At 37.2% G+C, this 15,379-nt stretch overlaps 1 protein-coding gene across 1 annotated transcript; it reads right to left on the bottom strand.

Annotated features, from left to right (window-relative positions):
* Positions 1-2,709: 2,709 nt before the first annotated feature.
* On the bottom strand, positions 2,710-14,989 carry LOC126192187 (40S ribosomal protein S21). The gene is made up of 5 exons (XM_049932585.1): positions 14,935-14,989; positions 14,754-14,832; positions 14,452-14,587; positions 2,865-2,920; positions 2,710-2,775 (listed from the first exon to the last, which is right to left on the bottom strand). The coding sequence occupies exons 2-5, from the start codon at positions 14,801-14,803 to the stop codon at positions 2,766-2,768; spliced, it is 252 nt and encodes an 83-aa protein (XP_049788542.1). The 5' UTR covers positions 14,804-14,832; positions 14,935-14,989; the 3' UTR covers positions 2,710-2,765.
* Between the last annotated feature and the right edge of the window lie 390 nt (positions 14,990-15,379).

The following is a 15,379-nucleotide window of genomic DNA, read 5'->3' as shown; positions in this document are numbered from 1 at the left end:
CCTCACAAAGCCATGGACCCAGGTTGTCAACAAAGCACTGTGCAAGCTGGTGGTGACCCATAATGCTTGGGCTACATTTACATGGAATGGACTGTGTCCTCTGGTCCAACTGAATCAATCATCAACTTGAAATGGTTATGTTTGACTACTTTGAGGCAATTTGGAGCCAATCATGTACCCAACAATGGAAATTTTATGAGTGACGATGTACCAGTCACCTGGCTACGATAGTTCACTACTGGTTTTAAGTACATCCTGGAAAATTTGAGCAAATTATTTGGCTAACCAGATTGCCTGATGTGAATCCCATGGAACATTCATGGGACATAATTGAGAGGTAAGCACATGCGCAAAATCCTGCACTGGCAACACTTCCGCAATTGTGGACAGCTAAAGACACAGCATGGCTCAATATTTCTGCACAGGATTGTTGAGCCCATGCCATGATAAGTTGTTGCACTACATTGCGCAAAAGGAAGTATCCCATGACCTTTGGCACTTCAGTGCCTAAAATGATGAAACAAGTTTTTAGTAACAGGAACTAATGTTCTGTATTTAATTTTTTACTGAATAGCACAAGTCATCCAGCAAACTAATTTGTTGAGACCAAAAGATCTACTCAAGAAACCACTCACAGTGATAAAATTTTTTGTATGGTATGAAAGTAACTGATTTACGGTTACATTGTGAGTAATCATCTACCAATGCACTCTATAGAATAAATGTCAAAATGTGATGATTATGAAACTTTTATTCATGGAAACCTATATTGTATGAATTGATGAAATTCCAACATAAGCAAACAGTGAACTGTAGAACATAATTTAGGTGGTTGGTTTTGGGTTTGTGATTACTTATAGCCAGTACGCTTAACTCTAGCATCAGAGTTCAAAATTTTTCTGAAAGATTTGAGAGATGTCACTTCCATTTGACACATGGCTTATTCACTGCAACAACCCAACAATTTTGTTCGTAACAAATAGTTTTCATGGATGGAAGTGGTGCATCTATTGCAGAAATGATCAGTATAAGATATGTGATTTGACAGTTACCTCAGACAGAGTCAATGACTTCACTGCAAGAGAAACCATTTTGATGTGTCAATCAACAGAAATCATCTGCAAAAGACTGAAGACATCAATGATATACACCTAATTACCCTGTACCTTTTCGTTTAAACATTACAGGATGAACTTATTTAGATGCTTAATTACATTGATATTTCTTGTTGGTAACAGACATAGTTAACTGGATATTTGTTTCTTTATATACAGTAAGTATTGTTCCAAGGTGAAAACCAGGTACTGAAACACCATTAAGCCATTAAAAAATTGGACATTTTTTCCCTCACTTGAGCCCTTTATTTTCATGTCCAGACAGTGTAATATGGGTGGGACTGCCAGATTAAGACACATTCATTAACTACTGAATTCCTTTTGGTTTCCCCCTCAAAGAAAATTGCTGTATTTAGAACTTGTCAACTAAGTCAATAGTTTGTCTGCTCTCAAGTAAGTAGAAGGAGATAAAGAGGCTTTGCAAAACATTAAGTTACTAAATGTTCTCAACAATTTAAGGTGTAATGGTGCTCAAATTTAGTGCCTTACCCCTCATCACATCAAACGTTCGAACCAATTGTTAATTTACATGACGAACTGACACTGCCCCCTTTAAGGTTTTGCTAAACAGAACTATTAGCTATTAACTGAATATGTTTGGAGCTGTACATGAGGGTTACTCAAGTTTTCAGAAACAGACAGTATGCCAAATCACCTTGCAACCTTCCACTTTCAGTACAAACCCTCAAAGCATAAATTACCAGAATTTTCAATTTACTTTTTAGACACATAAATCCAAAATATTTAAAACAGCAGCCATGTATGTACTCGCTATCTGCACGGCACCTTTTGTTATGGTTGTATAGCTCAAACAAGGCTGGTGCCTATCCTGAGTGTGTGCATTTTGTCAGATATGAAATACGGAGCTATCATACAACCTGATACATTCACTTGATAAATAACTGGATTTCTTTCCTTATTCATCATACCTTACTGCCTTGCATCAAATCAAGTAGAGCATTGTGCAAAATTTAAAGATTTTGCACAGGTACAAATGCACTGTGTTAACTTCTCGTATCATCGATTTTAGCTCATACACTGCAGAAAATGAAATGTCAATGAGATATTGAAATTTTATTTATAATTCAGTACATATAGATATCTTATTTCATCCTTGAGTTAATGGGTTTCATATCTAATGGACGATCATATGTGCCCATTCCAGCCGGCACATCGCATAACAATCATATCACTAACTATTCAGGATATCGAAACAATGTTTTTACGAAGTAATTCATCTGCAGCAGTGAGGGGTCAGCAGCTCAGGATGCATACAGACGTCCACAGTGCTGTAGGAAAACCCAAGTGGAATGTGTACAAATGTCCACAGAAGCTGAGTAATGGTATGGAAGGAATTGTATACGTGTCTGCAGCAGTGAATGGATTACGTACATCTGACACCGACACTCTTATTCATTTACACACCATGGCAGCGGCAGATAAGGCAAAAGTCAGTAATCCTTTCACCTCCCTTCCTCAACTATTACCTTCTTGCAATGGTTCTCATTTGAAAAAAATTAAAAAGTTATTGGACACCAACCACTTGAAAGCTAATAAAAAGACCTGAAGAGCAGGAACAATAATAAGACACATATTATTTAGGATAAAGTTTTTATTTTAGTACAAATTTGTAGACACGAACATCAGGCATCAAAAGTTCCTGTAAATAACAAACAGCACAGTATTAGTTAATGCAACAAACTCAAATTTACACATATAGGTAATTAATGGGCTTAAATCAACACTTACTTTGCAAGAATGCCATCCTTTTTTGCAAGCCTTGCTATACAATCATCAGACTCCCCCTATAAAGAAAGTAAATTATTACTTTGAAAAATGAAAAATCAGGATGAAACAATTAGATATGGACCAAACCAAATTTGAAAAGCTAAGATCAGTTACAAAAGGTTAAACAGGCAACACAACAGCATATCAGTTACCACCTGTGGATATGATGTTAAACTGGGAAACATTTTCAACAAGTAAACAGTTTTTTGGCACAACAGAAAACCTTGTGAAAGTACTTATGATGGTTACATGTTTTATTGGAAAGATTGTTCAATGGAAATACTTTTTCATGAATACAATCAAATGATGGTACACATTTTCTCATCTTTTCATCTTACACATACAGGCAACAGTTTGAGTAAGTCTTGTCTCTTAAATGTAATAAAGCAAGCAACACAATATTCTTTAATTTATAAAGGCATATAATTAAAGTGTGATATTCATACTGGTTAATTCTTCAACCAATTGCCTAATATCATCCTGGTATTTCAGGAACAACATGTGGCACAAAATGAGCTAGTACAGTGGTAAGATTATAGATTTGTATTGGTAGGCAGTTCCAAATCCCATCTGGCCAGCCACACTTCTGTGGTTTTCAACAGCCTAAGGCAAATTCCAGGACAGTTCGTTTGAAAAGAATGTAGCCAACCTGCTTCCCTATTTGATTTTGAGTCCCATCTTGTATGAACACATTGCCAAAGAGAGACTACACCATAACTTCCTTTCTTCTTATTATTCATTAGTTTAAAATAACACACTATGTAAAAAGCCAATTACTATACAGTTCCAGTGCAGACAGTTGATGTAGGTAGCCAGTTATGTTCTGATGTTGGAACAGGACCATTTCATGCCAAGTAGTTAATTTGAAAAAAATTCCTGCTTGACCAGCATGGATTCTGCTGAATTTTTGTAAGAACATTCATACATGCCCCAATTAACATTAGTAAAGTTTTACTTTCACTAATTTAATACTTGCACAGATGTAGTCTTTTTTGACCCCATAGTGCAGCTATGAACAATGCAGCCATGGGTTTTTGGCAACTTCGGGAAAAATCTCCAGCCGTATTTTCTTGAAAGAAACAAACCTAGACATTTTTGTATGACTTTCTGAACTCTCTCAAACCAAACCATAAAAAGATTTTCTGAGCAATTTGCATATGGATAATCTGAAGCAAAATCAGCTGAAAAACACTTTAAAAAATGGAGATAGAGTTATAATACTCGTGGAGCAACTGTGCAGTTTATCTAAAACTTTGCATTTAATAACTTTCCTATGTAAGGTCATAGAATATAAAATTTCACTCTCCTGCTGCTTTCCAGTAGCTGACAAAATCGAGAGCAAAGTTTACAATTTTTCTAAAAATGGCAATTTTTGGCCCACTTTTACAAAGAAAGTGTCTTTCGGAAATCCTTTTAAAACATTTTCATTATAAAGGCCATGTTCCAAAACACCTAAAAAAATACATTCAGTTTTGAAATGTGAGCATGTAAGGCCCTGGCCCTAAAATAGAACAACATGGAGCTGCATTGAAAATGGGCCCATATTCCGAAGGTACTCCTTTCCACTATCTTATTATGTTCAACTGCTTACTACTCTCTGGGAAAGATAATATCTGAAGTCCTTATCACCAGGAAATGAGCTTGAGCCATGAAGTGCAAGTCAGTCTTTGTTTTTCTTTCAGACATCTATATAGCATTCAGCTCTACAACATTTTGTTAAACAGTGAAATTGATTAAGGAATTCAATAAAAAATAGTTTCCTCTTTTTGGGGCTAATAATTTGAGATGTGTTCCTGATGACATTCTACAGTAAATTAATGAAACCTAGCAAAATTTCACGAAGCTTGAAGTAAACTCAAGATTAGGAGCTTTGGCCTTTTAAACTTTAGAAATCATCTGCTTGGAATCCTGCATAAAGAAATCCTTTTCAGATTTGGAACATGTGGCAATTGTTACATGATTATCAGGTGTGGCCCTGAATTCAGTGGGGATGCTGGTTTTCTCACTTTAAAAGCAACCTGCAGTGGTTAAGCCATTGTTATGGATCATACCACCACATTTCTACAATTTTTTGTGTGTACACAAGTGTTCCATATTAACCGCTAACACAGAGTACCATATACCTTAAATCAGAATTACACTAGACATCAATAGTATTACACACTAAAGACATATTAATAAATTTCTATAACAAGAATCAATTCTAAAAATGTCAGGCAGACTGCTGTGAACTTCACCAAGATTTACACATGACAGATGTGCAAGACCTGCATTTCTAGTTGTGAATGGTGGACTCCATGTGGTTCCCAAGTTGTGCAGTGACCGTAAGCCATAAAATTACCAAATATGCAGCAACCAGTCGCAAAATCATGTTTTATTTATTCACTTTTGCAAATCTATTTCAACTGAATAACACAAAGTGTTTGACCTCTGCTTAAGACAGTATTACTACTCAGGGCACATGCTGGTTGAAAGCACCGATGATGGCTGTTGTTCAGTTGAAATAGATTTGCAAAAGTGAATAAATAAAACATGATTTTGCAACTGGTTGCTGCATATTTGGTAATTTTAAGTTTTTCTAGTTGTTCAGACTCCCCCCTTTCCTAGTCATCAAAACTTTTGATATTACTGTCCCCAAAGAAAACTACACAACTGTAGATCATCATAAAAAAAATTTCAGATATGTGGCCAGTGGAATATGGGTCTATTTGTCATTTTAGGACCTTAATTGCAAAACGAAATAGTTTTTTGATGTTTAGAACAGGGTCTATCCAATAAAAGCAGTTTAAAAGAGTTTGCAGACACTTTGTGAAAGTGGGGAAAAATAGCCTTTTTTTAGAATAACCAACATTACCCACAATTTTTACATTATTGGAAAGGAGTAGGAGAATGAAATTACACATTCTAAGACCTAGTAGTGATAAGTTATTATGTGCAATGTTTCAAGTGTAGCCTGCAATTAAGTCAAGGTATATAGAAAGCTTAATTTCAAATTTTTTTGAGAGACTTGACTTTACTTCAAGTTATCCATACGCAAATCGCTCAGGAAACCTTTAGTTATCATTTTTGAGAGAGTGCAAAATGGTATACAAGATTACCTTATTTTGTTTCTTTCAATAAAATATTACCAGAGATGTTACATCTTAAAGTTGCCAAAACCTCACAGGTGTATTGCCTATAGCTGTGCCAGGGTGTCATATGACTATATCCCCAGAAGCATTGAATTAATGATCGCAAAACTTTACTTACGTTCAGTGGTGGCTACTGTGAAGAGCTCATGAACACCCTAACTTTTGACACCTTGCGGACTTATTGGTTACTTTCCTTGTAAGATAGATACAGCAGCCTGAAATGTACGGCACTTAAACCCACTGTGCTGTGTTACACTCCTGCTCCTCTATACCCCCATGAAACTTAGGATCAAGGTCACAAGCACATAATCAGTTGCGCACCTTTTAAGGAGCTTTTGCGCAAGTGTAGCTGGCATGACAGGTAATTGCCTCATGGGTCAAATACATAGATTTAATAAGCAACATGAACAGTTCATGTCATGCACGGCTAGACCTTACCACTGAACTACAAGTTTATGACAGAGCCATTAGGAGGTAGCATTTATCGCCATTTTCTTAGCATAAATCCTGCTAGATGATAGAACAATCCTCAGATACGCCAATTCACACACTATAGGATGTCAGTGTATAATATAGTCATACCGAGTAAAACACCAAAACTTATTTTGTGGGTTGCGGAATGTGTTAGATTATATTAAGTTTTGGATTTTATCATGTACTTACCCTATGATTTCTGAACAATTAATAAAAGGATAAAACTTCTCTCTGAAACACAATCATAAGAATAGGCTTTTGGCATTGGAAATGGTTGTAATTGAAAGAACTCGTAGCATGACAGACTTTTCACCATTGAAAAAACAAGCACTTGGCTTGTCTTTAGGAACTGACAGTGTCAGTCATGCTCCAGTACAGTTTTCTATTTAATACATACCTGCATAGCACTGTAATGTGTATTACCAATAACTTTTGCGTGTACTATATGGAAGGACAGGACATTTCATTAGAGGAAAGCAGGAGTTTTCCTGATTTAGAAAATGAGACTTGGTGAGTAATAATACAGTGTTAAATTTAGCCTGATGAAACAACATGGCAAAAACTCTCGCATTTTCCCTTTCTTGGCCTGAACTGTACTTGATTATGCACAAAACAAGAAAATTCTTTACTTTGTCAGACAAGTTATATTATTATTATTACTATTATTATTATTATTATTATTATTATTGATAGTTGCTGCAGTTGCATAAATTTGTACAAATGATGTTATACAGAAGATGCTATTTCACACTTAAGTTTATCTGAATACAAAAATTTGTGAACACCCAAAATGTATTCACACAAGCCGCAACTTTGCTCATTGGAGACACTTCACTTGTTCATACAAAATTTAATAAAAATCAGTGATGGTCACGCAGGAGCCTCTAGACCACATGGCATCGAATGACCCAGTAACCATTTGTATTTGCATGTCCCACAACTCATCAGTCAAGTAAATCTGAAACAAATCTGAAACGTTATGTTATTCCCCGTGTCTTTGACAAAGCTATAAATGCCCGTAGAAGACTTGTGCTTGCACTCAGAAAAATATTTGTTTAACAAAGCATTTGCTGAAACTGGAAATGCCACATATCACACAACACCCCTACTACACCAGTACCCCTCCAAATTTAATCAGGTGATCCCCCTAAAACATGGGAGTTATTCCTGCTGAACCCTTCCAATGTGTACTAAGAAAAATAGTTTCATACCTAAATGAAAAACATCAGAAGTTATGGCATTACAAAAGTGTCCGATTCCACCTGTGTCTTGACAGTATATATCAGTATCACCGACATGACTATTCTCAGCATCTCCAATATGGCGCCTACGACGTCACAACATACATTTGGCAACAAACACAAAAATAGATATATTTATATGTAAGACAGTAACATCACTCTTCAAAAATAATATGAAACTAATGGCAAAACTACAAGAAAATCAGGGAGGGCGGGGTTCAGGGTGAACACAAGCTAAAAAAGAACCACAATCCCAAACACACACAAAATGATGAAAAAATTTAACACATTCCACTACACCAACAAACTCCACAGGAATCCGACACTTTCCTTGACCTACACAGCTGAACTGCAACTGTCAATACCAGGGAAACAACACCTACAACTGTGAAAATTGGAATCTGACATTTCCCTTGACCATTATATGACAACCACAGCTGACAATAGTGAAACACCAATGCCTACAACTAAAACTACGATAATTGGAATCAGACATTTCCACTGATCTACACAGGTCAACCATAGCTGACGATACCAAGACACCAATACCTACAAGTACAAAAATCAGAATCAGACATTTCCTCTCACTTATATAACCCCACAACAACTAGGGGTACCAAAAAAACTCAACACTAAAAAAAACACCCAAAACCACAAATCTCAAAAACACAACTGGAGAAAAATAGCCCAAAAAGAATAAAAAATAAAATTAAAAAAAAATCAATTTATTACCACCAACAAATTCTGCCATTGCAAACTCGATCAGCCATCCCAAACACACACACACACACACACACACACACACACACACACACACACACACAAAGAAAACAAGAAATACACGAACAAAAAACCTCCCAAACCACCCACAACTTACCAAACACAAAACCTCAACTCCCCCAAACAAAAAACTGCCAACAAATACAAATCAGAGAACAAACAAAAATCACACCTTACAAATTAACAACCGCAACAAAAAGGTCCTCTACAATATAATCATAAAACACGCCTCTTCCCCCCGCCCACAACCCACCCACCTAAATCTACAACCACCCCTCCCACCTTTACATACCAAACCCCTCAACCAACCACACTCACCCTGCACATCTTACCCACAGGGAAAAATAACACCTCCAAGGATGCTTTTCTGCCAGCAATACTCATCTAAATGAGATTGCAGGTTAGGAGGGTGCTTCTTCTCCCCCTCCAATTGGCTGATTTGAACCCACCCCCGCAAATAATAATTTTTAAACTCTAAACTGTGGTTAACAGCTAAATGATCAAAACCACTCTTCCCCAAAACCCTGTAAGAAGCATCAGAAACAGCAGTTCTCCCCTCCTCAATATATTCTTCAATCAACTCTACCGCTTCTCTCTGAGTAGAGCTACCCAAGACCCCGAAAATACAACATACCCACCCCCACGAAATAACAGCCCCACCCCCCCATACCCACAAACCGACCTGAGAACTACCTCTTCCCAAACTGTGACTCATTGATCTCAACCACCACCCAACTTACCCCTATACTTAACATACTCAGAACACACATCTCTACAAAAAGAAAACAAGTCTAACACAGTTCTCTCACTCCAATCTCACGTGGACAAAAACTAATCGAGGACCTATAGCAGAAACGGTATGTCAGCAAAACAATCTCTCTCATGGTCAACCTAGATTTCTCAAACAGGTGCTGCATGTAATGAAGCGCCGGACATTATCACGCTTATACCACCACATGTACCTGTCCCTGGTCCGAGATGCCGGACCTCTGGTCAACTTCATTTTCTCGTGGCAAATACTACGCTTCACAATCACAGCTATCAGTCCAAATAACTGGAGGAATGTAACAACAGACAACTTGTCCTCCCCATCAACACAGCATTGTTATATTTCGTCGTCGTATCCATACATAACAACAGAAGCCACACAAACATCTTACCGCTGAACAGCAAACCAATAACACCTAACGAAAGTGCCAAACACAGCCAAAAAATTGACAACTCACTGAAAAAACTTCCAATTCTTAAGTTGCGAACTAGGAACACTGCCAACGACTTTAACACATCCAACACCAAAGCTCAAATGACGATACAACACATTACACTCAGCACACATTTTGGAAGGAGGTAGTAACGACCAAAACAAGAAAAAATTGTGTATTAAACAGAGGCTCTAAAATTCTTTCCTTAAAAGGTAAGAGTACTTGTTCACTAGAAGAGATGGGGCACGCGCGCGCCCCATCTATTCTAGTGAACAAGTAGTCTTACCCAAGATGTAAGGTGTAATGATTTTTGTTTATTTTCTGGTTTTTATTTGTTGGCAGTTTTTTTGGGGGGAGTTGAGGTTTTGTGTGTGGTAAGTTGTGGGTGGTTTGGGAGGTTTTTTGTTTGTGTATTTCTTGTTTTCTTTGTGTGTGTGTGTGTGTGTGTGTGTGTGTGTGTGTGTTTGGGGTGGCTGATCGAGTTTGCAATGGCAGAATTTGTTGGTGGTAATAAATTGATTTTTTTAATTTTATTTTTGTTGTTGGGGGCTATTTTTCTCCAGTTGTGTGTTTTGTGTGTTATGTTTTAATTTATGTAGGGATGTTTGATTTTTGGGTTTTTGAGATCTTGTGGTTTTGGGTGTTTTTTTTACGTGTTGAGTTTTTTTGGTATCCCTAGTTGCGAGAGGAAATGTCCGATTCTAATTTTTATACTTGTAGGTATTGGTGTATTGGTATCGTCAGCTGTGGTTGACCTGTGTAGGTCAATGGAAATGTCTAATCACACACACACACACACACACACACACACACACACGAGGGCACCATCAAACACAAGGGGACATCTGTAAGCACAACAACCTCTCAAACTCTGCAGCATAATGACATCACACATAACACTCTTATGTCACAGGTCAAAGCAGACTGGTGGAATCAGACATTTCCAATGACCCAAACTTGTTTATTTCAAGGCAGTGTCAACAGTCATACTTCTTAGATGTATACATTCAATGACAATGTTTATTGACAGGGAAGAAAGTGGTATTTAACCCATAAACGCACACTGAAGTGTCATCAGTCAATTTAGCATACACTGTAATACTCGCAAACAGTGTGTGAAAAGGTGTTGAAAGGCAATTTGACAGAGTGTCTAAAAGTTTCTACTAAATTAGAGCCAAATATAAGAATCATCCAGATGAAATAAAACTTCGTTAAGTATTTAGGGAAGCGGTAGTACACCTTCCAGATAATTTGCCAGGCTGAATTTTAGCAAAACCTGAGGCCCAGGTTTGAATGACAGGTGACTGCCTGGTTGCACATGACATGAACACACTTGAGATATGAGCTGTAAGGAAGAACCAACAGTTGACATCACACTGGGTCAACTGAATCTACCAATACTGGATGCCTGCTTTATCCCATAGCGTAATGATGTGACATGTAACATAATATGTGTACAAACAGAAACAGAACACTACACTCCCCTGACATCTGTATTAGTGTTTGCAATGTACATTGTGTTGATGGACAGGTCTCTGACGTGTAACCGAAGACCTAAGTTACGTTGAAAGGCTGTAGTTGGGTCAAGAGTTGAAAAAACAGTATCAATCATTTGTTACACTACAACATTAGTACAATACAAGCTAACAAACCAATGAAACCTCCACATATTATGGGCTGGGGACGTCCTTACTAACAGCTCCAAACAATAAAATTTGAAAATATAAAACAAAAAATAGTTTGTCAGGGCTGTAAATATACCTTCCAAATGTACAAATATAAACAATTTCCTAGGACAATGACCAATATTCAGTGTTATGACTGGAATGAAATTGGAAGTATGAAAGTGTAGTTTACATGAGCCCCAGATTGCCTCACTTAAAAGGTCTATGGAGTGTTACATCTTCATCTTCAACACTGAAACAAATCTCTTCCACTGCATGCTCTTTGCTTTCCATATTTTGGAAGGAGGTAGTATGGGCCAAAACAAGAAAAAAATTGTGTATTAAACAGAGGCTCTAAAATTCTTTCCTTAAAAGGTATGAGCACTCGTTCAATAGAAGAGATATGTTGCACAGTAGTGAAGATTGTTAAGTGCCTATACCTATTAACGTAGTATTTTTGAACCCATGTTAACTGGATTTTTTTTTGCTTCAAATGATCATTCATGTCAAATGCCCAGGGATTCCCTTTATACAGAACATCATTGAACTTATTAGTTTTACAAAACAAACTACTATCCACACCAGAAAAGAAGTCTGTGCAGCTGGTAGGTATGTCAACAGACACAGACGTTATTGCCTAGACTACTGTTACTCATACACTTCCTCTGTATATAAATCCACTGAAAAAATATTTCACCTTTCAGCACACACTCCTACTGGAGCACCATAGCCTACATGTAGAATTGGCACCAAGTAGTTATACGGCCTTGTAGGTTAATGTCAACCAATTTTCAGGCGAACAGTACTGGACACCTATAGTTGCGTACCTCATGAACACCTCCACCCACAGCAGCACATAAGGTTGCACATCTTTAGTGAGACTAACAGCACAAACTGGACAATGGAGACACCAAGTGCACCAAAACATCAATGTGGCATTTAACATGCAGTGTGTAAGGATGAAATTCAGACTGCAGGTAGCCCTATGATATTTGCAGGGTTTTTCATACCAAAATTTGGTGCCCCTCAATCATGTCACCACAAACAAACAGGATGTTATTTCAACACTCAAAGGACTGTGTGCTGTCCTCTCTGCTACATATTCATGAGTATGCTATGCACATTTCCAACCCCAAGGTAGCAACAACTACATTTACAAAGCTGCAGAGAGAGTCATGGTTTGACAAACACTCAAGCACCCCGTATCACACCTTGACTCACCCACTAAATCACTTCATCTTAAACCCTCAAAATTTCAGACTGCTTGTCACAGTGTGAAATGCACAAATCAATATCCCAAAAGTTTAGGAGTGCTACTGGATCTAATCAATGAGTGGCTTCAGCTGAATGTGGCACACCTTGAGAAATTTTTGAATTATCTCACTGATCTGAGGCCATTATAAAGGCTAGAGGCTGTCTTACACACTACTAGCACCACATCGCTTAAGGCAACTTTTTGTACAGCATACGGATAAACTCTAGTGTCCAGTTCACTCATCTGCATTGAGTAATGATGTCATACCTACAGCAAAGACGTTGCATATAGGCAATCTGTGAAAGCAACTGACCATGCTTGTGAACAAATGAATTTACAATAATACCGACAGTTATTTACTTATTCATGAATTATTGTCAAAACGAACTGAAGATAACGAAAATAACTAAGAACAAGAATTAAAAACAAATTTCCCTGCCTAGTAAGAACTATTTTCATAATTTATGCAACTAGAAAACCACAGAGAACCTTTAAATTCCATCACAGTAAAGCACATGATGAAGTCATACTGTTATAAAATTGTGCTAATTTTATATTAATTATTGAATGTAACGAGAGAAGTGCAGGAACGTGGCTGTTTTGGGCAGGGAGAAACTAAAATGTATCCGAAAACAGGGATGATTAAATGAATGATAGCAAATACGAAACAGTAGCAGAAAATATGGAGAACCCGACACACTAAAGAAAAGCCAGTTCATGATAAATTACAAATGCAGAAATCTTATAAGCCTATATTTTACTGTACACATGCTGAAAAAATGATCTAATTAATGAATAGTTATTTAGAATTTATCTATATGGGAAGCCACTTCCATATACTTATTCCAACCTTTGGATGGTTCATAATTTTGGGCATTTTTGCAGAAAATCTGTGGCTATGTTTTTGTAGGATTTCTAGATTTCTTACTGACCTCAGAACTACTAGAATAACTAGTAAATTAGGTAAGCTTTCAAATTTCTTTTTCGTGGTAATACCATACGTAGAATTCCTTGTAACACTGTAGACCACACACTTGTTGCTAGAACGATCTAAATACCGAACCGTGGAATGGTTCGACTCTGTACCATAACCAGAATTAACCTATATAGATCAGTTCCGGATAGCGATTCCAGTATTTGTTAGATCCTATTGTTTGTCAGTTTTCGTTATTTGTTAACTCGTCCAGTTAGATTTAACAATTAGTATTAAAAGTTAACGCTGATTCATAATATGACTTCATCATGCGATGTATTGTATTGGATTTAAAGGTTCATTGTACTTTTTTACTCGCATAAATTACGGTAATTATTATAGACACGTATACTCTTTTTCCTTTCTTATTTCTTTCCGTTATCTTAACTCTTGTCGGTACAATTTGGAGCCAAGCAATTAATTACTTAAAGTGTACTTTTAATTTTATCGTGCGCTACATTCGTTTACGAATATGACCAATTGCTTTCAAAGATTGCCCCAAACTCCGGAGGTCCTGGCGAAAGCAGTGATAAAATTATCTCAGGTGAGACTATCACAAAGCAATATGATAGCGAGAATTTCATATGTGCTATTGGTGTGTGTGTGTGTGTGGGGGGGGGGGGGGATTTTTCATTATGTGAAACAAATAGTCCTATAATTTAATGTAACAAATTAGCAACCGTACTCAGTGTGGCTTTAGATGCATGGATGAACAGGGACTGAGCTCCCATACAAACAATTTCTTCTACAAGCTAATTCCTAAATTAAACTCTTAATTCGCTTGGGATATCACTGACAGATTTAAAAGAAATCTGTCTGCTCACTCACCATTCTCCGTATGGCGCCACATATTGCGTACATTTTTGTAGTGTCCGTCATACGTCCCGTAGCTGGATCTACATCAGCAATATTAATCTGTATAGACGCATGATCCTTTGCGTGAATGATGCGGTTGCTGGCGGAACTGCACAAGAAAGGCGAAAACAATTCCATAACAAAGAAAATATTCAGTAACTATACAAATTCCATATGGCTGAATCGTTATTTAGCTTGCAACATAACTAAACAAATACAGGTTTTGAACACATTACACACACACTATCCAGCTGAAAACCACGTGGTAATATTACCATTTGCGAGGGCGATACAAGTCGACAAACTCTCCTGCGTCGTTCTCCATAACTACGGATTGTTGAATCAGTTATATATCTGAAAAGAACAACTTTCTGTATCACTATTTTTCAAATTAAATGCCAAAAGTCACCAACAAATCACCACAATTGCAAACGAAACTAATCCGACAACACACACCTTCCACAAAGCAACAGCCAAAGAACAACGTAATTGAAACAAAGAGACTCCAAAGCCCACACGCGACATCAAAGATATCGCATATAGTATCTAAAATTCGTACTATCTATGATATCTGGTAACGCAATGAGTTCCAGTATTTTTAATTACTTATTTGACATCGCTTATACAGAATGAAGGCCAAATCACGTTGTCCATCACGTCAATGAACTCGCTTAGCACAATACCGAACGGTAAAAAGTGAGTTTATGAGAACTATTCGCCAGTAGTTGATTTGTGACGGTGCTACCGACAACTCTGATGAAACAAGCGCTAAAATTACATTTCAAGACTCTTAATATAAAGAAAAGCACAACAGGAAGACTACAGTACCGGCGCCTCTTTTTTTACAACTCAAGCATTACCATTTGTGACACAACTTACTGACATCGCAAGTGACTAGGTT

The sequence above is a fragment of the Schistocerca nitens genome, chromosome 1, assembly GCF_023898315.1.
Source record: "Schistocerca nitens isolate TAMUIC-IGC-003100 chromosome 1, iqSchNite1.1, whole genome shotgun sequence".
Taxonomy (NCBI): Eukaryota; Metazoa; Arthropoda; class Insecta; order Orthoptera; family Acrididae; genus Schistocerca; species Schistocerca nitens.
The sequence above is the reverse complement of the archived record's forward strand: the minus strand, read 5'-3'. Positions and strand labels throughout refer to the sequence as shown.

Coding starts and splice junctions, on each gene's coding strand:
- LOC126192187 (XM_049932585.1), bottom strand. CDS start 14,803: ATGGAGAACGACGCAGGAGAGTTTGTCGACTTGTATCGCCCTCGCAAA. Junction 14,588..14,753: donor TTGTATCGCCCTCGCAAATG/GTAATATTACCA, acceptor TTTCTTGTGCAG/TTCCGCCAGCAACCGCATCA. Junction 2,921..14,451: donor GTGGCGCCATACGGAGAATG/GTGAGTGAGCAG, acceptor CTTTCTTTATAG/GGGGAGTCTGATGATTGTAT.